Source organism: Crinia signifera, chromosome 2 (genome assembly GCF_055691185.1).
Source record: "Crinia signifera chromosome 2, ASM5569118v1, whole genome shotgun sequence".
In the NCBI taxonomy this organism is placed as follows: domain Eukaryota; kingdom Metazoa; phylum Chordata; class Amphibia; order Anura; family Myobatrachidae; genus Crinia; species Crinia signifera.
The window spans coordinates 293,325,863-293,353,807 of record NC_139218.1 but is presented as its reverse complement, the minus strand read 5'-3'; the positions used below and the strand labels follow the sequence as shown (position 1 = coordinate 293,353,807).

The 27,945-nt window shown below is 43.1% G+C and overlaps 1 protein-coding gene across 1 annotated transcript; it reads right to left on the bottom strand.

The window, feature by feature from the left end:
- Window positions 1–1,373: 1,373 nt before the first annotated feature.
- OBI1 (ORC ubiquitin ligase 1) lies at window positions 1,374–22,928 on the bottom strand. Its single transcript, XM_083168813.1, has 6 exons — window positions 22,676–22,928; window positions 17,290–17,425; window positions 16,237–16,328; window positions 14,592–14,834; window positions 8,851–8,939; window positions 1,374–5,154 (listed from the first exon to the last, which is right to left on the bottom strand). The coding sequence occupies exons 1-6, from the start codon at window positions 22,745–22,747 to the stop codon at window positions 3,804–3,806; spliced, it is 1,983 nt and encodes a 660-aa protein (XP_083024939.1). The 5' UTR covers window positions 22,748–22,928; the 3' UTR covers window positions 1,374–3,803.
- Window positions 22,929–27,945: the final 5,017 nt, after the last annotated feature.

The following is a 27,945-nucleotide window of genomic DNA, read 5'->3' as shown; positions in this document are numbered from 1 at the left end:
GCCTAGAGGGGATTACACTGGTATCCAAAAGAAACAACTTCTCAAAATAATCATTGGAGCTAATGGCTAAAAAAAAAAAAAAAAAATTTGGTTGTCCAGTCTATAGATTTGTTTTATACAAGTTTACATTTTTTTTTAATACAACTCCTTTGTTTGGGACCTGCACCTTTATCAACATTGTCCATTGTCATTTCAGTGGAGATTCTTCTCCTTGCTGTCAAGGAGAACCTGACCTTAGGTGGAAGATCAATACATAACTCCTCATTGAATAGCAGTCTGGCTTTAGATTGATTAAAACATAAACACACAGGAAAATAAAAAAGTTCCCTAAAAGAGTATAAACATTGGGTTATTTAGAACAATGATTTTGTATGATTAAATATTATAACTCAGTCTAGCTAGTGAGCTACTGCAAATTGGTGATGGGCACAAGGGTAAAATTCAAGTCATCATTTATTTTGCTTTTTGAAGCCAAGTTTAAAAAATGTAGGTTTTCTGCAACAAGAAGTTATTTTTAGGTAAAGTAGTTATAAAATTCTATTTCACGCTCCTAGTTGTTGCTTAATAGGCTGTGCTTGAAAAATGACATAAGCTGATTGGCTGGTACTTTATCGCTCTCAAAGGCATACTACATCTCCAATATTACCTTTACAGTATCATCTAAAATTGTTTACAGTAGCCAATGTGTGCCAACAAGATCTTTGCAATGTTGCCAGGTATCCCAAGTCAGGGGGAATATGTAACAGCCTTCAAGAATGTGTTCAATCTGCCCAGATTTTTAAAGTAGTAATCATCTACAAGGCAAAACTGGTCAAATTTGCCCTGTAATTGATTGCGGCTTTAAAAACACAAACGGACCCACAGACATTCTTAAACAGAATGCACCTCACAGACTATTAAATGTTTTCTTATATAGAACACTAGGGGTGAGATTTAATACGATGAGAGATTCAGAAAGTGAGAGATTTGGTAAGAAATCTCCAGTTTTTTTAAAGCGGCAATCATTTACACGGCAAAACCAGTTTGCTTTTACAGTGTAAATTATTGCCGCTTTAAAAAAAACCCTGGAGATTTCTTACCAAATCTTTCACTTTCTGAATCTCTAATCCTATTAAATCACTCCCATTATCTTTGAATTTTAAAGAGTCATATCACTTAATGGTTTCACATGTTGGTTAATTTTACAAATAGTTAAAGAAAAAAGGTATTTAATATCCACTAGCTTTTTAGTTAGCAAATCCTAATAATAAATACTGTAATTGCTTACATGAATGAATAACATAACTTTGTCAAGACCCAAATGCCTTTAGGGTAAAAAGTCATGATTTAGCAAAAATAACAATATTAAATATAAAGAAACTGTTTTTCAAAAAGTTATGATACCCTCTGTTGGAAAAATTGAGACATTAAAAATATTGCATATGATGTGCAATTAGCATCAGCGAGTATAATAATCATTTCATTCATAAACCTTTCTTGAAATATTTTTTTATTGATTTACAAAAGCTTTTCTTAGGACTTCTACCTTAAACATAATAGAAAAGAGCAACAACAAATATAAAATACAATCTATGGAGTTATAAAAAAAACCTATCATGTTCTAATTTCCAGCACCTTACTAGTAAACATAAAGGGGTATATTCAATGCGGTGGCAAGGAGGGTTTGTACGGCAAAGGTAGCTTATTTTTAGCATGGAAAATCCATCCTTGCCGTCCTACCCCCCTCGCCATATTAAATGTTTGGAAGAAAACCTAGCCGTCAGAGGAAGGCAAATATCCCCTTAAACAGATGAGGTTCACTGCAAATGCAGTGAGTCCGCTGCATTTTGTGGTGAGCCCTGCTTTTTTAATGGGCACACTCGCCTTTCTACCTTGCTGAAAAGAACAAGCAAGGTGGAAACAGCGAGTGAAGGAAGCAGTTGAATACTCTGACGGCGAGCTATTGGCACTGCTCGCCGTCAGAGCATTGAGAGAGAGAGAGAGAGAGAGAGAGAGAGAGAGAGAGAGAGAGAGAGAGAGAGAGAGAGAGAGAGAGAGAGAGAGAGAGAGAGAGAGAGAGAGAGAGAGAGAGAGAGAGAGAGAGAGAGAGACACACACAGACAGACAGAGACAGAGACACATTGTGGGTAAAATGACTTTTGTACATTCTGGAAGGTCCAGTCATACTTTTGTTCATGACAGGGTTCGCAAATACTCGCTATAGCGAGTATTTTACCCACTTTGGAGCACCAGGGACTCATTTTTTATGAATGGCTGGGTCCCCTGGGACCCGCTCCACCCATTTCGGCATGCACGCCGTGTTAATATGTGTGACAAGGGCGGAGGGATCTGTTTCCCCCTGAGTTGTGATGCGACCGTTGAGAAGACACAGCATGACGGCCGCTTCACACATCTGCTGGGCGCGAAAATGAAAGGGTCCCTGTCACCGCAGAGTCATAGGCAGCAGTGCACGGAAGCCGCGTAAGCTGGCTCCTGCATTGCGCCTCAACAACAGATGGCTGGAGCCAACACCAGAAGCAGCTGCTCAGCAGGGGATCAGCTGCGGCTGGTGTGAGGACGGAGCACGAGCAACTGAAACCAGCATTGGGGGCCAGAACCAGGGAGGTGTGACAGTGAGGATGGAGCAGACCCGGTCAGGAAGTAGAGGTAAGAGGGGTGCGTGGTCCATTTAGCAGGCTGCTTGGCTGTGTCATGTAAGGGGATTTATTGCTAGCAGGACTCGGGCTGCAGACTTCCCTCCTCCTCTCCTACCTCGCGTTGCTGCTCTCTTGTGTGTCACTGTCACCTCCTCCAGGCTCTGAGTGCTGGCTGTTATTGGCCCACTTGTCCCCTCCTCCCCTCACTGCACGGCTGGCAGAGAGGCTGCAGCTCACCAATTAACTCTTAACAGGCAGAGCTGCCTGTAGGAAAGGAGCCTATAGACTGCTGGGATTTCACTAACCCTATCCCTCCTGTTCCTGCTGCCATTACTTTTTGTTCTAGAAACAATGGACAGGGGCAGAATCCTGATTGGTGCAGCACAGGTGTCCCTATTCCGACATTATGCCTTTTTCTAGTATATGTGTATCTTGCTTTATGTGAGTGGGCAAATTGCCAATTGATACCCCCCCAACCCACAATAGCCACAGTTTTGGGGTGCCCAAATCTATGTTTGCTTACCAAAAAAAAAAATAGTGTCAGGCTGGCCCTTGGCTCAGGGTATATGCCATATGGAGGAGAGGAGGAGGTTTCTGTATGTGCCATGCTGGGGAAGGGGAGAGGAGGCTTTATTCCGTTGGGACCCAGAAAAGGTCAAGTAGGACCCTGATTTTTGTACGTGAGGGGTCCCAGGGACCCATAATTTTAGGGGGTTTTCGCGATCCCTGGTAAGTAGTTAATCTATTACCATAAACAATTTGCCTCTTTGCAAATTCACAAATAACTGTATTTTGTAAATGGAGTCAGTTTTAAAAGTAGCCAACAAGTGCCAAGTTAAAAGTTAGCTATTGCTGGCTACTTTAAATGGTACTCTACAGTATTTCCAAAATGCAATAAAGCATGGCTTTGGGATTGCTAATGAGTACATAGATTATGGCTAGTTATGAAAAATAACTTAAATTCCCAAAACCAGTGCTTGAAATAGCTTCCTTTAAAAAGCCTCACACATACCATAAATTTTAAATGTATCCTATCTAACACTGTTTTCAAAATTCTATCCTTGCTATAACAAAGATTTGGTATGTCTTTTAAGTCAACATTAGAATGTCTTTTATCACATTCACTTGGATACCTTTGACCTGTACAAAACCAACTGGTCAAGAAACTCAGTTTTTCAATGATTTTGAAGGGCTGCCACTACATAGATTAAGCAACTTTCGTTTTGCTGGAGGGCTGTTATTGTAGTTTTGAGGGACACAAGAGGTTAGAATTGCGGAGACTGTAGCATGTCCTGGCAGGGCCATATTAGAAGAAGTTGGCTTCAATACAATTTCACATTCAGGTTGTGATGAAATTATAATGGAACTAGTATTTGTGTTTGACAGATTGTTTTCACTAGCTAATGGGCTCTCAAAGAATTGTGGATGTTGACTATTGCCATTTTCAGATGTAGAACATGTGCTATATGGACCTTTTGCTTCATGAGATACTGAAGCTTTCTTAGAAATTTTGGCAACTTGGATTTTAGTGTGCCTTTTAAAAGTAGGAGACACATTGCCATGATTGCCAATTTTCTGGCTTTCCAGATCACACATCATGTAATGGAGCTCGCTGACTTTATCATTGAAGGCCGCTTCCATGGAGTTCTCACTTGAGGTCCTGGTGCGACTTAGTTCTTCATAATCGGTTGTGTTTGGTCTTCTGATTGACTTTTTATCTGATGAATTTGGCACTGTTTTTTGTCTTGGTATTTCAGAGTCCTCCTTCTGTTGTCCACAATTATCATGGCAAAAGTTAAAAAATGTTGGCTTTGGTTCATGGGGGTATTGTGTGCTCTCACCATGGGTCAAACTGTTCACATTTTTTGGAGAGCACAGTTTGCCCATTTCCCTTTTTCCAGTTAAGTCATCAAACACTAATTTCCTAAGATATGTCAGAGGTTTTTTTAAACTACCATTATTGAAAGAACAGCTTGCTTTGCTGTCTGGTGTATTCAACTGAAGAGAGCTAAAAGGCTGTGATAAGGAAGGGCTACCAAAGACATGGGCCGATTTGTCCATTGGCCTGTTTTTATCTAAAGACATTTGTTCATTCTCACCCAACATCACAGACAAGCATTCACTTATTTTGTTTTTTGCTTCAGGTGACTCTAAATTTGCATTAAGAGCTTTGTTTAAGCCAAATGCGTGCCCATTTGAAGTGGAGCAGATTCTGTTGGAATCATCCAAATTAACTCCTGTTTTATGGTTATGATTTGGAAATGTTTCTTCAGTGTTCACTTCACTGCAATTTTTTGCATTTGCAGCTCCATTTGCATGACCTTTAATGAAGGCACTATTTTGATGATCCAGTTCATCCGTTTGCTTATTCTCTGGTGATCTTTTCAGCTGCTCAACCTGAGCTTCCACTTCTTCTATGTACTGATCACTCCTCTCTAGAGCTTTTTTAAGTCTGCTTATTTCTCGTTCATACTGGTCTACTTTTGAGTGCAGTGCTGCCACTGTAAACCTTCCAAATCTAGAAAAGGAGGAAATAATAAAAAAAAGTTAAAAAAAAGGTACATATATAAAATGTATTATGTGTAACTGCAGCTCCCAGCACTCTTTGAGCCCAACAAAACTGCTCAATGCCTTAAAAGAACAAATAAATAGAAAGGTCATAGGTGCGACACTAAGGTCATAACGTTTTGGTATCCAATACCAGTCATTTGATGAAAGGCATTTCTTACTGAAGCACGGTAAGCATTGTGGGTAAAGGATGCATACTGGGCCCACTACCACAGGACATACTTAAAAGGAAGTAGTCTCCATCCCATATTATAATCTGGAACCCATTCAGCGGTGCAACACTCATCATTGGGTATATGCGCCTTATGTTTTGAGAGTGCAATTCTGCCCCTCGGTTTCTGAAAGTAAGCTCTAACAAGCAAGGCCTTCTCTCCTCGTATGTTTTTCCTTCAGACTATTTTTTACTCCATACTCCTTTCAACAGCACCTAACCCTAGGTCTCTGTCACCCTAGTGATTGTTTCAGTGTCCTGTCCCCTGTACTTGTCCTAAATTGTAGAGAGAGATCCCATAGACTTTTCAGTCTTATTTATTGCAGGAGTTTTCCTCAGTGATTCAAGGATATGACACTTCTATACACTTGTACATGTATACCATGCTCAACTATAAGCAAAAATGCATGTCAAATGCAAACATATATACATAAACAGAGTGAAATGTGCAAATCAGCAGTCCTTAATCATGTTGTAAATAAGAAATTCCTCATGTACAGAAATAGATTTGGGCTAATATTAAGAGCATATCAATACATTATCTCCTGGTTATACAATGCATGACAGACTTATGGTACCCATACACAACGGATTGAGCCGAGAAATCAGCCCAAATCGGTGGTGCATGATGTCCCCGTCAGGTCCGATGTGTGGTCCAGTGTGCACTGGACCTTTAGACCAAACTACAATGTATTTTAGCTTTCTTAAGGCTCAACAGTGTAAGGGAGACTTTTCTAATCCGTATGTGAAGTGTTTAAAAACCAACAAAAATCATTATGGTGGCAAGTGATGTTAAGGTATACCTAAAAAAAGATACTGTATAGAACATGAGTTTAATAATAAAAAAAAAAAAAAAAAAAACGGCAGTTGTTTCCTAGAACGGTGCCCACGATTTCCATCATATGGGCTCCTAAAAATCTCATTGCATTGCATCCCCCTGGAATGTTGCGGCATGCGATGCAATTTGATTTTTAATTGTACAAGCACCCATGCCATGAGATGTGATGGGTGCTCGCAATGAGATGTAACCCCCAGTATCCACGCCATCCCGAAGAGTGTCGAGCGGCGGCGGTACGCATCCTCCGACATTTTCATACCCCCACTATCCTTCGAGCCCGAAGCGTGGTGAGCCCCACGAGGGGACACTGATTACTTTACATGTATTCCGCGTCCGCTCGTCACGATTCGGGCTCGTATTCCATGTCCGCTCACCACGCTTCAGGCTCGGTGGCTCGCCACACTATCAATAATCAACTCCACGCCAACGTGGGTAGTGGGGGTATGAAAAGGTCGGATGCTTGTACAATTAAAAATCCCATCGCAAAAAATCGCGTGGTAGGAAACAAGTACCAAAAAAAACTCCTCAACAACCATACTTTTTTCAAAAGACACTACAATGGTCTGAGGATAAATTGTTCATGAAATGAAAAGGATATCTAGAGGAATAGAAAGACATAACAGAAAAGTAGCCATGTGAATGACAAAGTGTAAGGTAGTCCACTGCTTTGGCATTTGTGCTTCTATGCTGTGCCTCAGAAACAACAGCCATCACAGAAACAACACATCAATGAAATAATGAATCAGAAACGCCATCAGTTTTTCCTTTGTCCTTTTTTTCCCAAAAGCCCTTGTGTATAAATCATAGTAAAATCTGCATAATTTATATCTGTAGGCTAATTACAGCTTAGTCATTAATATCTTTAATTAAATCAGAATGGGAAAACATTCTTAATTAATGTTAGTGAAATGATCTTAAAGAACCAGCACTTCTGTTTGAATAACTGCAACCAGAGGAATACCTAAGCATTTGAAAACGAACATGAGAGGATTGCGTGCATCATTTAAGCGAGGACACAATTACCTAAAACACTTCTAAGCACTTCTTGTGCAGTCTGCTGGCACTGATGCTATTGTTCTCGATCATGTTTTCCTTTCTTACAGGTCAGGAGGGTGACAAGAATCAGAGGCATGCAGAGTTGTAGAACAGTAAAATAAAAACATTCTACATACACTCATACACCTTTCCCTGTTGTAAACTTGAACTCCTCTTAACCAGCCTAGTATCCCTTGGTTAGCTCTATGAGCGGCCATGTGAAACGGACACTCAGCTGGTCAAAGTTCTGTAATTAGCTCAATCAGACATGTCAGTTTGTTCTAGTTGTCACAATGATCTATGATGACTGTAAAGAATATGTAACAGGCCAAGTGTTTAGTACAGCAGGTTATAAAATACATCTATTGATTCCCCTGGAAAGACTGTGTCACACAACATTTGTTTGGTGGATGGACATTTTAATAAGGGAAAACGCAAGTAATGAAGAGCTCATGAGCAGTGGGTCCCGGAAAATCAATTGCTAAGTAACAGACATCTATTTTTACAAAGAATCACTACATAATAATGGGGTCAGGCTTACCCATTCCAAAATCTAGAACATGACTTAAGACATATTCTGGTTATGCATAAACAAACACAAAATAAAAGTTCCCAGCCCTGAGTTACTGTAACAGTAGTGTTTCCCAATTTGAGTCCTCAAGGCACACTAGGGGGTACATTTACTAAAGCTTCTAAAACTGAGAAGAGGGGATATTGCTCATAGCAACTAATCAGATTCCATAATTTCTCTATTGCATTCTAGAAACAATCAAATCTGATTTGTTGCTATGGGCAACATCACCTTTTCGGTTTTAGAAGTTTTGGTAAATTTACCCCTTAGTGTGCCTTAAGAACCGAGGTTGGGAAACACGACTGTACACATTTGCTATTCTTTGTATTTTGTGTATGCAATCGATAACACTGGAACCAAGATGGAGGCTCAGTAAAAGGCTTACACACTATTATTAGAGACGTGCGGGTTCGAATTTTCTCGGTTCCTATGGCCAAATGATCGCAAGTTAAGATTTTTCAGACTGGCTATCGGCTGGCACGTGTTTTGCCTAGCCATAAGATACCGCTTTGAGATTTGAGTAAGTCCGTGTAAAACCGAACCCACACATCTCTACTTATTAACTGGGTGAAGAACAGGATGATTATACCTTGGATTGATTATGGGTTTGGTTTCTTATTACACCTCAATTTCAAATTTAACACAATTACAATAACACTTGTTATACACGTTAACTTCTGTAGGATGCTTTCCACTTCTCGATTGTAAAGTGAAAAAAAGACATGTAATTTTTAAGTATAGATATATACAGTATATACACACCATGCATTTCAGCAAAATTATGGTACATTTTGTGTTACTCAACACAGTATTCTGTATTATTTCTCAAAAAACAAATATAATATAGCTACATTTTAGTCTGAAAATAGGTCCAATTTATTTGAGATTATAAAAAAAAAAAAAAAAAATGGCAACACTTCCTATTACATGTTCTGTTTATTGGACAAGGTGGTGGTATGGGATCTAATGTATATCTGAAGAAAGCACGTACTTTTGTGGTGATCGGAGGTCTACCTCATTTTTGAGTCGGAGATTCTCTCTCGCAAATTCAATATTCTCATTTTTCAGCTGCCGGTTTTTCTACAATAAAAGGAAATAGTTTAATATTAGTACAACAGGTAACACACTCAGACTAAAACGCAGACAAGAAAAGCAGATATGTCTTGCCAATGTGGGAACATCGTTTTTAATTAACACTGGGACAGAAATGGCACTTTGTATTCATATTCCCTGAACACAACGCAAGTTTCCTATCTAGGGAGGCAAACAAAGCTTTGCAGTTAGTTCAGAAAGTCATTAAGGAAACGTACTAATTGCTTTTCCATGTTTTTTCACATGACTAGATATTTTGTGGCCAAGTAGAATTACAATATGCAGGTATCAGCAAAATAGATGATCATTTTCTACACTTGACTAAATAAAACAAGACATTAAATGTGAAATAAGAAGGCTCGCAAAACCGGCAAGCATTCAGTTCGCAAGTAAATTCCTGACAATAAGTAGCTGGCTCTTCTGACATGTTCCGCTTCAGAAAATCTGGGTGATGTCAGTTTAACCATTTCAACCTAAATCCAATGCAGGTCTTTAGTAATTTATACATTCTTGTGACGCACACAGCTGTGCCAGACCCTGAAGAGTTAAATGACCACTAAGCCTAATTTTTTTTTTAGTTTACTTAAAAAAAGCTAGTAATAGCATCCATAAATATATGCAGAGCGTTATGGTATCGGACTGAAAATATTTTAGTTAAGGATGTGATCACGGATCGGAAGATCTTCCAGAGTACAGCAGATTTTCTGATCAGTAATCCAATAGTAGAGTACAATCGACAGACACTTGGCCAAAATTCATAAGAAACATCTTGTATTCACCTGCACGAAAACTGTCAGAAACTGACAACTCATTCTGTCAATGGAATATTTACCTAGATTAGAATAGGTAGGATCAGTACGCACTATGCAATTTGTTGTTCGTCTGGCCTATAAGCAACACTGCATAGTGCATGTCTGTGTGTACAGACAATGGGCAGTATTCAATGAGAAAAATTTGCCCTGTTTTATGGCGAATTTGTGCTTTTTTGGCCTTGGACAGAGCATTTTGCTCTCCAAAAGCGAGCAACCCTATTCAATGTGAAATATTTGCCGTCTTTCTAAGTGATTTTCGCCGTCTCTCTCCGTGTAGCAATTCTCCATCTTTTCATTTAGAGCTGGAATGTGAACTTTTAAACTAAAAAGGTTTTTTTTTTTAATTTTGGTGTAAAAAAAAAAAATCAGGATTTTTCTTCTGTGAAGGGGCATGTTATTTTTATTCATGTGCTTATAGCTCTTTTTTACACAGAGCAGCCAGCAGGGGGCCGGAGCTCTCGAGCCGCTCATTAGATATTCATATATTCACTGCATCCGATCATTACATATGCACGATCGGGTGCAGTGAATACTGGGTCCCCCGCTGGCTATAGGGGGGGGGGGCAGCTTGTGCTGCCTGGGTCCCGGGGAGCCCACCTCCCCTCCACATATGTTCTGGGGCAGCCAGGGAGCCGTCCCACGGCTCCCTGCCAGCTCCCTGCCGCGGACGCTCGTCCGCTGCAGGGGTTAAGACTCGCCGCGAGTGGCGGCGAGTCTTAACCACATTGAATAGAGGGAGCAGGAGTGGCAGCGAGCCCTCCGGAACAGGGCGAGTGCATGGCGAGAGAAAAAATCTCTCGCCATGCACGGCGATTTTTTTTCATTGAATACTGCCCAATATGTCTGAATGACTTCATTCACACAGACATATCTGGTGGTCCCTGCAGTGGATGAGGCTATATCATGCAGATATATTGGTACCGGTCAACTGCACAATAGGTCGATCCACCGAATATGCTGGCCAGACATACTGGTCATGTGCTGTAAACCGAAGAAATTGGAGTAGAAGCTGGTTGTTGCAAAGAATTGTACGATACATGGTTATGGATAGCACAGGTGGATAACTGATTGCTTCATACTGTATTTTGGAATATCTTGAGGATGGGACTCGTGAACACAAAATGCATTTATGTTGTATGAACACATCAAATACATGAAATATACACAAATTGATTTTATTTGTGCATGAAACAAGGTTTCAAAACATAAAACAAAGTTTGTGTACTATTTCAGACACTGAATTTGAATGCTAAGCAATCATTTACTTGTACATATTTAGTGCCAGTTACATAACATGTATCCAGTAGTGCCAGTTAAATATCATGTACCCAGTAGTGCTTTTATCGCCAAAAAATGACCATATATCTGGTTAAGGGATACTCAACCTGTATAGGATTTGAAAACTGCCAGAAGAATTTAGTTCCAAGACGACATACTGTAAATAAACTGCATTTTACAATATGCACTGTGTGAACTATACACTTGTTCATTAACACGGAGTGCCAATGTTGGCACTCAAAGGGTTAAAAGACACAGGGCTTTCCATCTTTTTTTTCATGTTGGCTGCAGAAAAGTAAAAAACGACATATAGCCTGGTGATCCTCAAGCTGTGAGGTTGTGTTGGTGAAATGGTCTTGAAAAAGACGTTGACTAATATGCTAGATTTCCATTAAAGTTGATCTTGTTTGCATCTAATGGTGAGTGCCCTCTACAGTTTAATAATTGGACAGTGTGGGGTTCCGGATGACGGCCTGAGAGTCAGGATTCCGATGGTCAGTACTCAGACATCGGAATCCAGACTGTTTAAATGCCCGACAGTTGGGATCCTGACTACCCGTGGTGGTCCAATAACCCATTAAGGGGGAGTAGAAACTGTGGCGAGTACTGGTGGTCGGGATTCCGATGTTGGTATACGGATAGTCAGGATACCGACTGTCGGCATGCCATACCACACCCCTGTGATGTGAGTGACTGGATATTATCTGTAATGTGCTGCAGAATATGTGCACAATATATAAATAACTTAATAGATACAGTGTAATTCATTACTAAAGACTCACTTTATAGACAAATTAACAAACCACTATATTCATCTCATTACATATACACACAGTTTGGGCTAATTACCGTAGCTTACAACCATCACAAAATGCATAAAATGCAGACAAATATTATGGAAACAAAGTAGGTTACTTTAATAAAGTTTTAGTTTTTCATTAACCAAATAGAATTTAAAAAGGGAGTCAGTTAAGAATATGCAAGAAAGGAAAACTTAAGTATGAATAGCTGCAAATTTTAATATACTGATCCCTAAAAATTGCAATGTAATAATAATAATAATAATAAAAAAACAGAATGGCAAATAATGTAATAAAAAATGTATCAGCTACAAATGGAAAACTCTGAACTCATCTGAGTCAAGACACATTATCCATGAGATTCAAGTGCACATAAATGTCTCAAGCCTGGCCTGATGTATGAGGAATAGCCTCCAAGAACATTATAGTCCCGACCCTCTCAATTCATTCAGTGATAGATGGTTTAGATGGAAATCTTCAACAGAGAAGGGTGCAGGGTTTTGCAGTATTAAACAATGGAGAAAAAAAACAAAACAAAAAAACCATGCATTTACAAAGTGACGTAGGAAGAAGCTGTAATTGGATGTGTTCCAGGATCTCTAAAGGTGCCCACACACTGTGCGATGTGCTCCGTGCATTTTTAACTAGATAGCATCATAATTAGTACAAAACACATATGATAGGCTACTACAGCTGTGTTTTGAACTAGATGTGATGCGATCTAGTTAAAAAAGCACATGCTGCACATACTTTTTGTACTTTGTGATGGGATGTGCATGGGAGCGCACATCGCATCACAAGCGCAAAACGCACTGCGTGTGGGCACCTTTAGAGATCTTTATGGAAATCAAAGAAAATGTTGGTCAAGAACAACTACTCCAAAGATAATCTTTTACCAGGAACAAGCAGAGAAGCATACGGCTCCACCAGGGAGTCTAACTGTTACATAAAAGTCCAGGGCATCGACCCTGCTTTTAGGTTTTTGAACACCTACACAGCTCCTACACCCCTTTCAGCTCGACCAATGTTAAAAAAATAAAAATGAAATATCAAGCCGCACCCTTTCAATCAACAGGCAACCTGGGTTGGACCTAGGAATAATTCTAGTAGTGACCAGGCTTGCGGACAGACCCTGTCACACATAAAAAGGACCGAAGTTCACCGGTTCAGTCCCGATGCCACCCTGCATGCGCCGTCTGTTCACACTGCAACTCTATATTGCTGGTTCGCTGACGCCATCAGGGGGCGTGGGGGGGGGGGGGGGGGGCGTCAGCACATCATCGGGGCGGAGGCAGCTTAGAGCTGGTGCTTTTCCAAGCGCTGCCTCCTCCATAGTGTGAACGGGAAATGGGTCGCTTGACCCGTTTAACCCAATCACACTGCACAGAAACATGGCAACGAACTGGTAAGAACCCTTCTTTTTTACCGGTTGGTATTGCTGTGTTGCTACCCGTTTGCGGGACCCGGTAACCCCTTTCACATCGCACTAATTACCGGGTCGACCTGGCAAGAAACCGGCTTGTACCCGGTAATTAGGTGCAATGTGAAAGGGGTATCAGCTACAATTGCCAAGCCATAGCAAACAAAAAATAAGTTGGCCCTTCTGTTGTAGTAAACTGGTGGAGATCCAACTGAAGCCAATCAGCCTTTTGTGAAAGGTTTGTTCCTGATCAAAGGACTGCAGCTAGCCATATACCATTATGTGGTCATTCAATTGATTGACAAAACTGTTCTGCTTCTTCCTATTAAAGTCTGTGCTATAAAGTAAATGAGAAGGACAACGAAGGTGGTCAGGTAACATAACAGATTTTTCATCAGCAATGAGTAGGGCCAAGCAGCACACATTAGTAGGGAGGATTTACCGTATCTCATGATACAAACAATGCAATGCCATTAACAAATATACAATAGACAACAGTGGCTTCAAAATAGTTGTATAATGCAGCTAAAAGCCCTATTCAATGAGAGTAATTAATCCATGACAACTTCACAGAAGAGAACACAGCATTTTAAATATATTAAGTTTCGTCTTAAAGCAACTGTGTGCATGCTCCCAAGTATGTGTCAAAAAGCAACAATTTTAAATTATAAACTCTGCAAAATAACCATAACTTTGTAATGCTTAGCATAATTTTGGGCGAAACTATGGGTTTACCAACTTTGACTAAGTGACCACATCTGGTGAGTCCTTAAGACAAAAGCTGTGTACACACGCTTAGATTTTTCCCTGTTTTCGATTCGATTTTGCTTATAGGAGCAAAATCGAATCCACATCGAATGGTTTTTAGGACACTTTCGATCTGCATTTGATTCTATGCGCGCTTCCGTTTTCTCAAAATCGAAAAGAAAAATAGACTGTGCAGCCAAGGAAATCTCGAATTCAATCCAGTAAATCGAATGAGTACATTGTGCCTACATTGTGAAATCGAATTGAATGCAAAAGTACAGATCTAATGCCAAATTGAATTGGATGATCTAATGCCAGATCTAATACAAAATTGAATCTTGAATCTAACATCAAATCTAAAGCAAATCTAAGCGTGTGTACAGGGCTTAAGGTTTATGTCCAGAGCACTTGACCCCCAGTTGGGCCAGCACAAGCCAACCGCCCTAAGGCATTATACTGGTTACATCGCCAGTAATTCGTTTTGCGCATCTCCAACGTATACTGTATATATGCGGGGGATACACATGGGATAAAATCTGCACCAGTCTCATAAGCTACAACTCACACAAGACAAAACAATTACCTCTTTCAATTTTTCCAGGTCTTCTGTCACTTTCTTGTTTGCAGCAATCACCATTTCAAGCTTTGTGTTCCATTCCACTAGTAGTTTATCACTAGTATTGCTGCCGATATCTGCTTGTTTGTCTCCACAATTGCAGGGTGAAGTAGCAGTGACAGAATCAGCTACTTCATTAAGTCGCTGCTCTAAAGTAAGATTTGTTCTTTTTAGATCATCTGTCTCTTTCACCAGGGCCTCTATTTCGTCCTGAAAAAAAAAAAAAAAAAAGGTAATACTGTTTTTTTATACAAAACAATGTGGATAACCTTGCTAGTTCAGTTAATGACAGACAAATACAGACACTGGAGCGCTTTTATATATATTTTTATTGCATTTTACTACGTTTATTATTGGTAGGCTATATTGATGTTACTGTAGTCACAGACGTATCATTCACCATATTGCAAGTTATTGTGCCCGGCACTGCAGGGTGTTCTCAAGTCCTAAGGTGCCCACACACTAGAAAGATCTGCGATCGTAAGATGTGCGCATAAATTAGCCTTGAAATCTCTTTTCCGTCCTAGACAAAAGATTTCAGGCAAGCGGACATCTTTACCAAAGATTTTTCTTAAGATCCCGTGTGCGTTCCTATGGATCTTTTGTTAAATCTTCTGATCTTTTGTGCAGCACGTAAGATCAGAAGATTCAGCTAAAGATCCACGGGGCCGCGCATTGGTCCAAAATCGGCCGATTTTCGACCGATTATCGGTAAACATTGGCCGATATATCGGCCGATTTATCGGAAATCGTCCAATCGGCCCAAAAATCATTCTAGTGTGTGGGCACCTTTACTCCCACCTTAAAAACCATGTTCCTCTTTCTACACCCTTCTCACACTCATCTGTTTTTGTACTCCTCACCCTCCCACCCACCATCTCTAATCTGTCCAACATCTTCCTGTCTCTCATCCCTTTCCTCCGTCCCCTATATCTATTACTGCTGTTTCCCCATTGGTCTTCTCCTCTCTGCCTCCAATCTCCCTATCCCTCCCACCTTTCTAAACATTTCTCTCTCATCTTCCCCCCTCTGTCTCTACCTCAACCCAAATCTCTCTCCATCTCTACCTCCCCAAAACCTCTCTCCATCTCTGCCTTCTCCAAATATGGCTTCCTATCTCTGCGAACACTTCCACGTCTCTCTTAAGGTGCCCATACACGGTACAATTATTGTATACAATATCTCATCGCATTGCATTGGTTTTGCAATGCAATGAGATGAGATCTAGTACAAAACGTATGTGCAGCACATACTTTTTGAGCTGTGCGATGAGATGTGTGACGGGAACGCGCACTCATCGCGCATAAAAATTGTACTGTGTATGGGCACCTTTATGTATATCCTCCTCTCTTCTTGTCTGCATCTCAACTGTTATTGGAAACTACAGATCTGGACATCCATAATGCTTTATTGGAGGAAAAGAAAAGCTGTGCTTGGGTGTCAGCTGTGAGGGGGCTAGGTGGAGCTTCCCTGTGCCTAGATGGACACAATGTATAATATAATGGATATCATTTTGTGAGAAAACCAAAAGTACAGGTAAAAATAGGAGACTGTATTTTGCTCTTTAATGTAAACTTAGGGACTTTTTTTGTTTAAACATTTAATTTATTACCTCATATTCCTTGTGGAGAAGCTCAAGTCTCGTTTTACGCAGGTGTTTTCGCACTGAATGACTGACTATGCATTCATTTTCCCCTATTCCACCTATAAAGAATAAAATATTGATAAACAGAGTTTATAATAAATAAGTCAATTCATCACTTGCAGTGTAGTTTTGCATAAACTAATAAATAGAATTAGATGCTATAGTCACATATATGTCAGTACAGAGCACTGCTTGTGGGTTGACAACTTCTCCAAGGATCCTTCTAAACAAATTATGGGGTCTATTCATGAAGCTGAGAAAAGCCCTGTTTGCAGAAAACAGGTCCTTTCTCCGATTTGGGTTACTCACAGAGCTGGTTAATGTGGTGAAGTTCCTGACTTCTCCAGCAGCATCCCAACGCCCATCACTAGCCCCGCCCCTTTAACTTCTAGCAACCCCCACAGCGTTTTCCTAGCCTTCCATGCCGATTCAAGCACAGAAAGGACCCGTCGGCTGACTACAAGCACCGCAGAGGGGACCATGGGAGAAGACAGCACCGCTGGGGCCCAGGACAACTGAATGCATCACCGTAAATGTGAGTGTACATGAACTGCTACTTATAAGCTATAGGTCGCATTTAACTGACACAATGGAGAAAATATACTAAGATAGGAGTTGTAGTTCACATGGGATGTTGCTAATATCTTCTGATTGGTTGACCATAGCAACAGTCCATGTGAAATAGAACTCGCAACTTAGTATATTTACCCCGATGTATAGTGATAAATAACTAGTTATGTACAAGAATAGACCCGTTCATTAATGTGAAGATTAAGTTGTGAACAATGTAGAATAGCAGATTGACATGTTATAGGAATCTTTTCTAGATCTCATAATGTGGAACAGGTAAAGTCATTACAGTCCCTCGCCCAACCATCCCATAATCCAGAATTTCACCCCAATTGAAGCTACACAATACAACTTTAATGCTTTTACCTCAACCACTAAAATTAAAGCCAGAAGCAGAGGCGTATGCATGATGAGTGACACTTAGAAAGCACTGACATTTATTTACCATACCTATGATATCCTTGCAGGGATTCTCAGGAGTAATAGGCACTCTGCAGACTGGGCACTGACTGTTGTGCTTCAGCCACAATTCAATGCAAACAGAGCAGAAGACATGGTGGTTGATACAGATGACAGGCTGACGTACCTGGGAATAACAGAAAAAAAAGCTCATGAAAAATAGGGTATATAATTCTTCATGCCTCTTTTGTAAAACATAGGTAAACATTTTATATAAACCTATTACAGCCAAAAAGGTTGTCAAATCAACAAGTTTATACATCACATTAGGGAATTTATAGTCGGATAGCACCGCAACGTCGAGCTATGTAATATGGGGTTCAGTATGATTTAACAGTATGAACAGTTGAAATACCGACAATCACTTGGCCGAGATGCTTATACTGACAGGGTGTTAATACTAATGGTCAATATCCCACAGGTACATAATACCAACAGTTGAAATGCCGACAAGCAATAAATATATGATCATAATGCCGGACATTTGTTCATCCCTAAAGGCCCATACACACTGGGCGACTTTGAGCTGAAAGTCGCTCAAAATACCCAGTTTGAGCGGCTTTCAGCTCAAAGCCGCCCAGTGTGTATGCCCCAGCGATGAGAGGTGAGCGCTGCTGCGTGCTCTCGCATCATCGCCGGGAATGCCGTTCATCTGCTGGTTATACCAGCAGATGAGCGGCTTTGAGGACGGCTTTGCATAGCGCTGCGCTATGCAAAGCCGTCCTCCACCTCAGTCGGTGCCGGGCAGGGGGAAAGTCACTCAGTGTGTATGCACTTAGCGGCTTTCCCCACAGTGATGATTGGCATCATCGCTGTCCATACACGCTGGGCATAGTCGCCCAGTGTGTATGGACCTTAAGCCCATACACACTAGAAGATTTTAATTTCAAAAGACTTTGCCAAAATCTGTGATAAATATATCTACCACCAAAGTAGTGCGTACACACTGAGCTATTTCCCCTAAGCGCAAGAGATTTTCAGGAGGCGAAAGACTTTGCTAAAAATCTTTCATTATAAAAGGCTATTTACATAATGGGCTGGGTTTGAATTCCAAGGGTTCCACACACACACACACACACACACACCAGGGCTCGACAAATCCCAGGGGCAGACCAGGACCCCCTTCTCCCCTCCTGTTTGAGGTCAGTGTCAGAAGAGCCCGACCCTCCCTCTCCTGCTGAAAGTTAACGGTAGCGTGGGCAGCAGAGCCCGATCCCCCCTCCCCTCCAGTCCTGCTGGGTCAGCGGCAGCGGAGTCCGATGCCCCGCACCCTCTCCTGCTTCAGTTCAGTGGCAGCAGAGCTCGCCCCCACAACACTGCTAGAAGTTAGCGGCAGCGGAGTGAGTCCAATCCCCCCCCCCCCTCCTGCTGAAAGTTAACTGCAGCGTGGGCAGCAGAGCCCGATCCCCCCTCCAGTCCTGCTGTGTTAGCATCAGCAGAGTCCGGTAAGCGGGAGAGGTGACAGCGGAGCCCGATTTCCCCCCCCCCCATCACCCCTGCTGGAAGTAGGTCAGCGGGAGAGGGGACAGCAAAGCCAGAGTCCCTCCCCCCCATTCCCTGGAGGTCAGCGGTTAGTGGCAGCGTGGGCGGCAGAGCCCGATCCATCCTCCCCTCCAGTCCTACTGGGTCAGCGCCGCGGCAGTGGAGTCAAACCCCCCCCAGCTTCAGGTCAGCGGGAGAGGTGACAGCGGAGCCCGAGTCATCGCCCCCCCCCTACATCCCCCTGGAGGACAGCGGTCAGTGGCAGCATAGTCCCGTACCATCTCTACCTTCCTGCTGGAGTGTCAGTGACCCAGTGCCTGTAAGGGCTGTAATGCCAGTGCAAGGGATTGTGGATTTGCACTCAACAGATGCTGCCAGCTCTAAATGTAGCTGGTGCATGCTGTTTTCAAGTCTAAGGTAAAAATGACATTTTTTTCTTCTTCGTTATTTAGGGGTGCAACAGGCAAACCAGACTAGACTGACCCTTAAATTCGTTTTTACACATTAAGCTTGTTATTTCACTAGTTTACTAGTATAGGAAATAAAATGTTTTTTTTTCACAACCCCCCCCCCCCCAGAAACTCAGCGAAGCCTGAAACCCGCCATTGTCCAGCTCCCTGGAAATTTACGTAAGATAAATTGTATTCATATTAAAAATGGCACATTGGGAGCTAATGGTTTGTGTGGTCTCCCGGGGAGCTGTAAGGAAATTGTGGGTGTCCTATAGGACAAAACGCATTTGGGCAGAGCTGAAGGACGCAAGCCATGATGCGGAGATGTGGTGATGCGGCGGGGTCCAGGTGCCAGGCTGTAAAGTGCAGTGTGCTGCTTTTGAAAGCCGTATTTGGTGATATACCATTGTTCTTATGCGCAATCGTGTTATTTGATTATTGATCCGCTCTGCCAGTCTCTCCATTGGTTGCCTGTATTTATTACCGTATTCAATATAAAACACTTCTACTTGCATATAAAGCTATTAACCATACTGCACCAGCATATATCTCTTTACTTCACCAGCATATATCTCTTTACTTATCACAAAATATCTCCCATCTTGGCCACTCCGTTCTACACAAGATCTGCATCTCTCTTCTGCACGGATTCACTATGATAGGACTTTCATCGGGCTGCTCCCATCCTATGGAACACCCTTCCATGCACAATAAGACTCTCCACTAGTCTCCAAACTTTCAAGTGTTCCCTGAAAACTCACCTCTTCAGGCAAGCCTATCATATTTAAGTTCCACACGCATAACCCTTTGAGGTACTTATGTATTATATAGCTTCCCTTCTAGACTTGTAACTTGGTGGGACTGCTATGCTATTACTGGTGCCTGTCCTTGTGTTCCCCTCCTATCTCCCTATAGATTGTAAGCTTGCAGCAGGGCCCTCCTACCTCCAAGTCTGTCTGTTGTTACCCAGTTTGTTTTATCACTGTCTACTATTGTAAAGCGCAGCGGAATCTGCTGTGCTATATAAGAAACTGTAAATAAACAAACTATGGTGCGCCTCCTTTTTTTTTCCTATTTACTTTGCAGATTGGGCTAAATTGGAAGGGCCCTAGATAGGAGAGCAGTACTTCACTTAAATAAGTACATTGGTGGGCGGTGAGCATTTAAATATATATACACACTGGTGGCAGTGGGCATATAAATATATGAACACTGGTGGGCAGTGTTGGTGGGAATGGATACCTATGGACAGCCATAGGTGACTGCAGCGGACTATGGGGGCCATTTTTATGATTGCAAGGGGAAAAAGTACAATATGGTTGCTAATAGCAACGACTCCAGATAAAAGCCATTCAGGGCCGAAAAGTGTTGGAGGCACACCTCCAAGACATCCGTAACCTCAAACTGACTTTAAACTCACATCAAGCAGGAGAGCATGGGCACGCTGCTCGATACCTACGCTGCCTCGCGATAACACCAGCAAGAGTCCAGACTCTCCCCTTCGAGCAGTAATGCGCTGCTCCGGGGAAACAGAGACACAGACCGCCTGTGAGTGCGAACCGTAATACGGACATCAGGGCCGGCTGTGACACAGGCTGCAGAAACATTGAAGTGGGGTAAGAGACTGTATACCGGGACGCTGCTAGTACAGTTAATACTTATACTGTAAAGACCACTGCCAGCTGCTTGATAAAGACTAAAGGTGCCCATACACCAAGCCGATTTTGACCCAAATTGGCTCGGTTTGATGTCCCCTAGCAGGTGGTCAGACCTGCTGGTTGTCCAACCACCCATCCTGGGACCTCCAACAAGTGCAGCGGGGGTGGGCTGCAGGGTCCGGCCAGCTGGTTGGGTGGCGGGAAGTGGCATGGGGCGGGCAGCAGGGTTCTGGCTACCTGCGGCGTTGCTCAGTGGGTCCGGCAGATGGGAACTGAGTGAATATCGCTATATGCTGGGCTGCTGTATTTGAAAACACTGGCTGGACGCTATTCACTTAGTTCCCACCCGCCAGACCCGCTGTCCAGCACCGCAGAGGGGCCCCACTGCCTGCCATATGGACCCCGCTGCCTGCCCCCCCCCCCCCCCCCAGCTCCCCAGGGATATACATGCAATAATTTGCATGCAATTTATTGCATGTATAATTTGGCACAACAAGTCGGGGAGCTGCCGGGGAAACTGTTCCAACTTGTCCTAAGGACAAGTCAGACCCAGTGTATGGGGGCCTTAAGACATTATCTGGTTGTTGCTATTAGCAACCATATCACACTTTTTCCCTTGCATTCATAAAAAAGGCTCCCATAGTCTGCTACAGTCACCTGTGGCTGACCATAGGTTCCAGGAGAGGAACCTATGGAAAGGGGTGTCCCTAAAAGACACCCCATAACCCCAAAAGGGTCAGCACAGAGTGATACTGCGCAGAACTTGTCATAGATCTTTCGGATCAAAGACAAATTTAGCATTTGTATTTAAAAAAACAACAACAACAACAACAACATTTCTTTCACTGATTGTCATATGCATAATCTTTCATTTATCACACTAAATACACCACAATAGGAGAGTGCAAAGGTACCAGCCTATATTAATTATCCCTAGGAGAGTTGTCATCTCCTCCGCTTTTTGCAGCGCTGAGGCACCTGCTTAGATGTCAAGTCCTAATGCTTGTGTCGACCTACTCCATGTCAACCTTCAGTCAGGTCGACCTAATGCTTGTCTATCCTATGATCCATACCCGTAAATGGGCCCCTACATTTGATACGCACATCTAATATACCAATAGTACAAACAAAAACAAAACACATCCAATAGAAGTTTCTGCAATGCATTTAACATATTGACATTATTTATTATTTATTTATTATTTATTAGCAGTTTCTTATATAGCGCACACAGATTCCGCAGCGCTTTACAGAGAATATTTGACCATTCACATCAGTCCCTGCCCCAGTGGAGCTTACAATCTATATTCCCTACCACATGTACACGCACACACAGACATTCTAGGGTTAATTTTGTTGGGAGCCAAATTAGCCTAGCAGTATATTTTTGGATTGTGAGAGGAAACCGGAGTACCCGGAGGAAACCCACGCAAGTACGGGGAGAATATACAAACTCCGCACAGTTAGGGCCATGGTGGGTATTGAACCCAAGACCTCAGTGCTGTGAGGCAGTAATGCTAACCATTACACCATCCATACTGCCATATATTAGGACCATTATAGGACCAATCAAATTTCAGCTGTTATTTCTGTAGCGCAGATACCCCAGATTTCACACATTTACCTCAATTGTTACGTTATTAACGATCTGCACACACTGCACACTCACAGCAGCAGATGAGTTTTACAGGATGAGAACCAACTGAGACAAGAGTCCCCGTAGCTCAGGAAGTTGTAATGTGAGGGCAGGACGTAGCCAGCCAGTGCGGGGACAGCAGCACTTACCTTGCCCAGGCAGATGTGACAGGTGATGGGGAGAGTGAGCGCGATGGTGACATTCTGCACGCTCTGCGCCATTGTGCCAGGTCCCTATGAGATTAGGAAGTACAGGCAGCACCGCCGGTCTCCCCCCTGGTCCATGAATACACACACAATGCGCAGCAGCTACGGAGCGCGGCACAGCCAAAACACCTGCACACACAGGGAAACGCGCTTCCGACCTCGCGCTGCTTTCTGGCACTTTAGCGCCATGGAGACGGCGGGGAGTCCTCGCCTCAGGTCCCGCTGAGGTTTTAGTACTTTCAGCTTTTATGTTATAGAGGGTTCGCTTGTATGTAAAACCTCCATGTCCTTATTGCTTGTTCTGTGTTTCTTTAATCTGGAACTGTTTTCCTACGGTTTAGGTTTAAAACGATAATCCCAGTGACAGGGAGGCTACAAATGGCCATTCCCCAGATTATCTGTTCAATCAACATGGTTGAATGGTTGGAATACAAAAAAGAAAGAAAAGAAAACCAGGCAACAGGTCAGACGTGCAGCAGGGCCGGATTTAGGGGTGAGGGCGCCCGTAGGCACAACATTAATGGCCGCCCCTCTGCCTAATTGTATTATTTTTATTGATTAGTTATAAGACCTCATTTAATGATTGCCAATTCAATATAATAATAAAAAAGCCAACAACTGTAACATTTTCTTTTATTATGTATACATATTTACTAAGTAGGACAACTTAAAGGGGCAGTATCCAGCGGCGTAGCTTTGTTTGGGGCGCCCCCTGCCGTTAATGGGGGGGCGCCCCCCCTCCCCGCACCGCCGTGCCTGCCCCCCGTGCCCCCTCCCCCCATTGCCGCATTCTTACCTGTCCGCGCGTCTCGGCTCCCCTCCTGGCTTCAATAAATTCTATGCAGATGGACCACGATAAAATGGCCGTCCCCATACCGCAGACAGTTTCAGAGAACAGTCTGCTTTATGGGGCGGCCATTTTATCGTGGTCCGTCTCCATAGCATTGATTGAAGCCAGGAGGGGAGCCAGGACGCGCGGACAGGTAAGCATGCAGGGGATGGGGGGCGGGGGGATTACTATAGCACCGCAGCCCCCCCGGTGCCCCCATATGCAAAGGATCATATCAAAGGATAAAGCTGCACTGCTACAAGCAGCGAAACGCGTTAGGCTATAGCCTGGACCAGGACCAGCTGAATACATTTGGACCCTATCAATCAGATTCCCCAGCGCTCCGGGTTGCCCATTCTCATACCTTGAGGGACAACTGCCTTTTTACCATCCCGCATCTGCGGTCCATTGTTGTCTATACCACGTGGATACACCTCCAAGCAGGAATCAAGGTTGGTCACAACGAACTGAGATCACTGACCAGTTGGTCTTAAAATTCTCCAACCCTGAGGACACCTGCCATTTGATTCCATCCCCAACATTGGAGCCTCTAGCGACGTGAGACACTGTGGCCAAAACAGCTCTCAGCCCCACCACATCAATTGGGTTTTCAACAAACTGTGGCCCCACAGTCGCATCCATTTGAGGACCATTTGCTATTCAGCTTTCGGGACTGGATCACAATCAACATCAGTGGTAACTATTGGGCAACCCTAATTATCCCAGATATTAACCCACGTTTACCATTCATTGGGTTCATTCTATTCAGCCTCCGGTCCAGTTATTGATTCACCTTTTTATTGTTGTATGTAATTGATTTATGACATGTTGTTTTAATTGATATTAAATATTTGTACGATTATTTCATCAATACCAGCGCCACTTCTTTTTCTTTTTTACTCTGTCACTTATATATGACACAATTGTGTATACTGCCTGGCCCAACGCTGGTTTTGGCATGAAATGTAGTTACATATAATGTACATATAATGTATCATTTTGTATAAGTAGCTGTAGTTTTGCAAGAATTAACAAGTCTTCGGCCACAAATTTGACACCTGAAATCAACAAAAGGGGTGTCGCTTACATATGACCCAATTGTATTTTGCCTGGCCCAATGCTGGTTTTGGCATGAAAAACACAGGCAAAGTGGGCACATACACCATTTCATTATTTATTATTTTGAATAAGTAGCTGTAGTTTTGCAAGGGTTAATGAGTCTTCTGTCACAAATTTGACACCTCAAATGAACTGAGGGGTGTCACTAGCATATGACCCAATGGTATTTTGTCTGGCCAAATGCTGGTTTGGGCATGTAAAATGTGGGCAAAATGGGCACAAGCACCATTTTATCATTTATTATCGTTGACCATCAAAGGATTTCTCCTGCTGCGGGAACATGCGAGGGGATTGCTGGACTTGCCTCGCGTTGTATACCGCTCTCAATTCCAACAGATTGATTGGAAGTTGGCTCTTCTGCAGATACCAAAGACCCTGAAAGGACTGATGACATGTAATCGCTCCCCATCAACGCAATCTGGCATCCGTGATGAGAAGTATCCACTTTGGAATCCAGAAGGGATGCCTGTCCCATAGGTTACGATCCAGGAGCCACAACGAGAGAGAAAGGCGAACCGCCAGGGAAAGAATGATGAACTGGGAAAGAATTTTGTTGTGAAACCCATGACCATTTCACTAAAATCTCCCTCTGGAGAGGACAGGATACTCCATCATGGCGAAGGGCAAGACCATTGACCCCAAGACCTTCATGCACAAATGCACGATACCCTCCTGTGAGAGAGCAGGTCCTGGATCCAGGACTGAAGAGTCCTGCATCTGTCCTCCGGCAGGATAAACCGAATCCAAGCAGGCCCCATGATATGGATCATGGACTGAGTCAGAACCATCGACGACTAGGGCCAGGTGATTATCCAGCCGTGCATATGCAACAGCACCACAACTTTGGTCAAATTCTACTGATCAGATGCTGCTTGGCATTCAGGACTGGTAGCTGCTGCTGTGATCTGTGCTGGGTGGTGGGTGCTATGTTGTGGGTAGGGTTGCCACCTCAATCATCATGGATTCATGATAGATTTCACCACTTCATACTAATGCGCACGCCGCAGGCGTGCGCGCTCCCGGGAAAGTGGGTGTGACCTTGTAAAATGGGCGGGGTCTATTTAAAAAAAAGGGGGAGGGGAGAACCAGTCTGTGACAGGCTACTTGTACATCCTAATTTACCACCCCCCACTCACATCGGCATAACTCTGCCCCTGCCCCTCTTACAGTAAAAAGATGTGAACCTTTTAATGTTGGGTCTCCTCAACAGCACCTCCAAAGCTGCCAAGCCGCTGCCGCCGGGTCTTCTCCTCAGGGCCGCGTCTTCTGTTCTTGCTCTCCCCCTCCCCCCGCCGATCATTGCCGCTGCTGCCGCATCGTCTGCTCTCCCCCTCACCCCTGCCACTCAGGGCCGCGTCTTCTCTTCCTCTCCCCCTCCCCCCACCACTCAGAGCCGCTGCTGCGCTGCCGTGTCTTCTGCTCTCCCCCACAAAGACTCACGAGATTATGACATCTGACATCATCATCATCATCTCGCAAGCATTAGGTGCGGAGGCAGGCGCAGCGGTGGACGGGGGACGCGGTACTGGCTACTGGGGAGAAGATGGAGGGCTGGAGACTTTTTCAGATACACGGATTCCGGGATTCTCCCGGAATCCGGGAGACTGGAAAAGCCTCCTTGAGGGTTGCCACCCAAAACAGGAGAATTTGGAAATCCAGGAGAGGTGGCAACTCTAGTTGTGGGTGCAGTGCTGGGTCAGAAGTAGAACAAGTGGCGATGCAGCTGTTGCATTACACTGGCAACCACCACAGTGAAGGGCCCACAGCAGATGGCAGTATAATAGAACTAAGCTTGGTGGTGGAATTATCTGCTATAGGGCACCAACAACTATTTTGCATAGGGCATTAAATTTGCTAAGGCCCGATCTGTACCTTTTCACCTGAGAGGGCAGATGTTTTTTTTTTTTTGAGGGGGAGGGGAGGGGTGGCTTTTGGAATTTGCCTAGGATACCGAGAAGCCTTGCACTGGCCCTGGTCTGCCCCACACAGGGTAAAAATGTTGACATGAAAAATGTTGACATTCAATCGGTCGACAGTGTCAAAAGGTCGACATGAAAAACGATAGACACATGACAAGGTTAACATAAGTTTTTCGTTATTTTTTTTTTAAACAGGCTTGTTCTAAATTCACCATCCATGTCGGCATAGAGGGAGAATATAATAGTATGCCAAGTGTAATGAGGCACTGAGCCCAAAGCATGGCGAGCAAAGTGAGTGAGGGTACACTTTGCACTAATTGAGGGTCAGTTGTTGACATTGGCACCAAAGAAAACTTAGGTTGTCCTTTTCATGTGTCTACCTTTTCATGTTGACATTTTGACACTGTTGACCTTTTGGGGTAGACCTATTGACTGTCTATCTAGAAACTGTCTATCTAATTATCCACACCCCAGCACAGGATATTGGTGTAAAATAGGTATTAGTACATTTTTTGGTGATATCATTCTTTTTTACAAAACTATCTAATGTTGTGACAAGAGTTTTTGTTTTTACATGCTTACAACCTCCAGGCCAGGGGCACCGACAGTCCTGTTGAGCCCCGGTAATGAGAGGTGGAGTGGCCAATGCAGAAGGGTTTGGCCACTCCCTCCTCATGTAAAAATAGTAGCGAGCAGGCACTGCACGGGTGGAGGCAGACACCCTCTGTTGATTTGAGGTGTAAAATTTGTGGCGCAAGACTCATTAACCCTTGCAAAACTACAGCTACTTATTCAAAATAATAAATGATAAAATTATGTATCTGCCCACTTTGCCCACATTTTTCATGCCAAAACCAGCGTTGAACCAGACAAAATACAATTGGGTCATATGCTAGTGACACCTCTTTGTTGATTTCAGGTGTAAAACTACAGCTACTTCTTCAAATGGTACATTATTATGTCTGTGTGCCCACTTTGCCCATGTATTTCATGCCCAAGTTAGCGTTGGGCCAGGCACAATACACTTGGGTCATAATGGGCCTTATTCTGATCTGAGCTAAGTACAAATTTGTTCTTAAAATGGGCAAAACCATGTGCACTACAGGTGGGGCAGATGTAACATGTATAGCAAAAGTTAGGTTTGTGTGAGTTATTTTGTTTCTGTGCAGGGTAAATACTGGCTGCATTATTTTTACACTGCAATTTAGATTTCGGTTTCAGCACACCCCACCCAAATTTAATTCTCTTTGCACAGGTTACATCTGCTCCACCTGCAGTGCACATGGTTTTGCCCATTTTAAGAACAAATTTGTACTGAGCTCAGATCAGAATAAGGCCCAATGTGT

Coding starts and splice junctions, on each gene's coding strand:
- OBI1 (XM_083168813.1), bottom strand. CDS start 22,747: ATGGCGCAGAGCGTGCAGAATGTCACCATCGCGCTCACTCTCCCCATC. Junction 16,329..17,289: donor TCCCTGCAAGGATATCATAG/GTATGGTAAATA, acceptor TATTCTTTATAG/GTGGAATAGGGGAAAATGAA. Junction 5,155..8,850: donor GACCTCCGATCACCACAAAA/GTACGTGCTTTC, acceptor CTCCTTTTCTAG/ATTTGGAAGGTTTACAGTGG.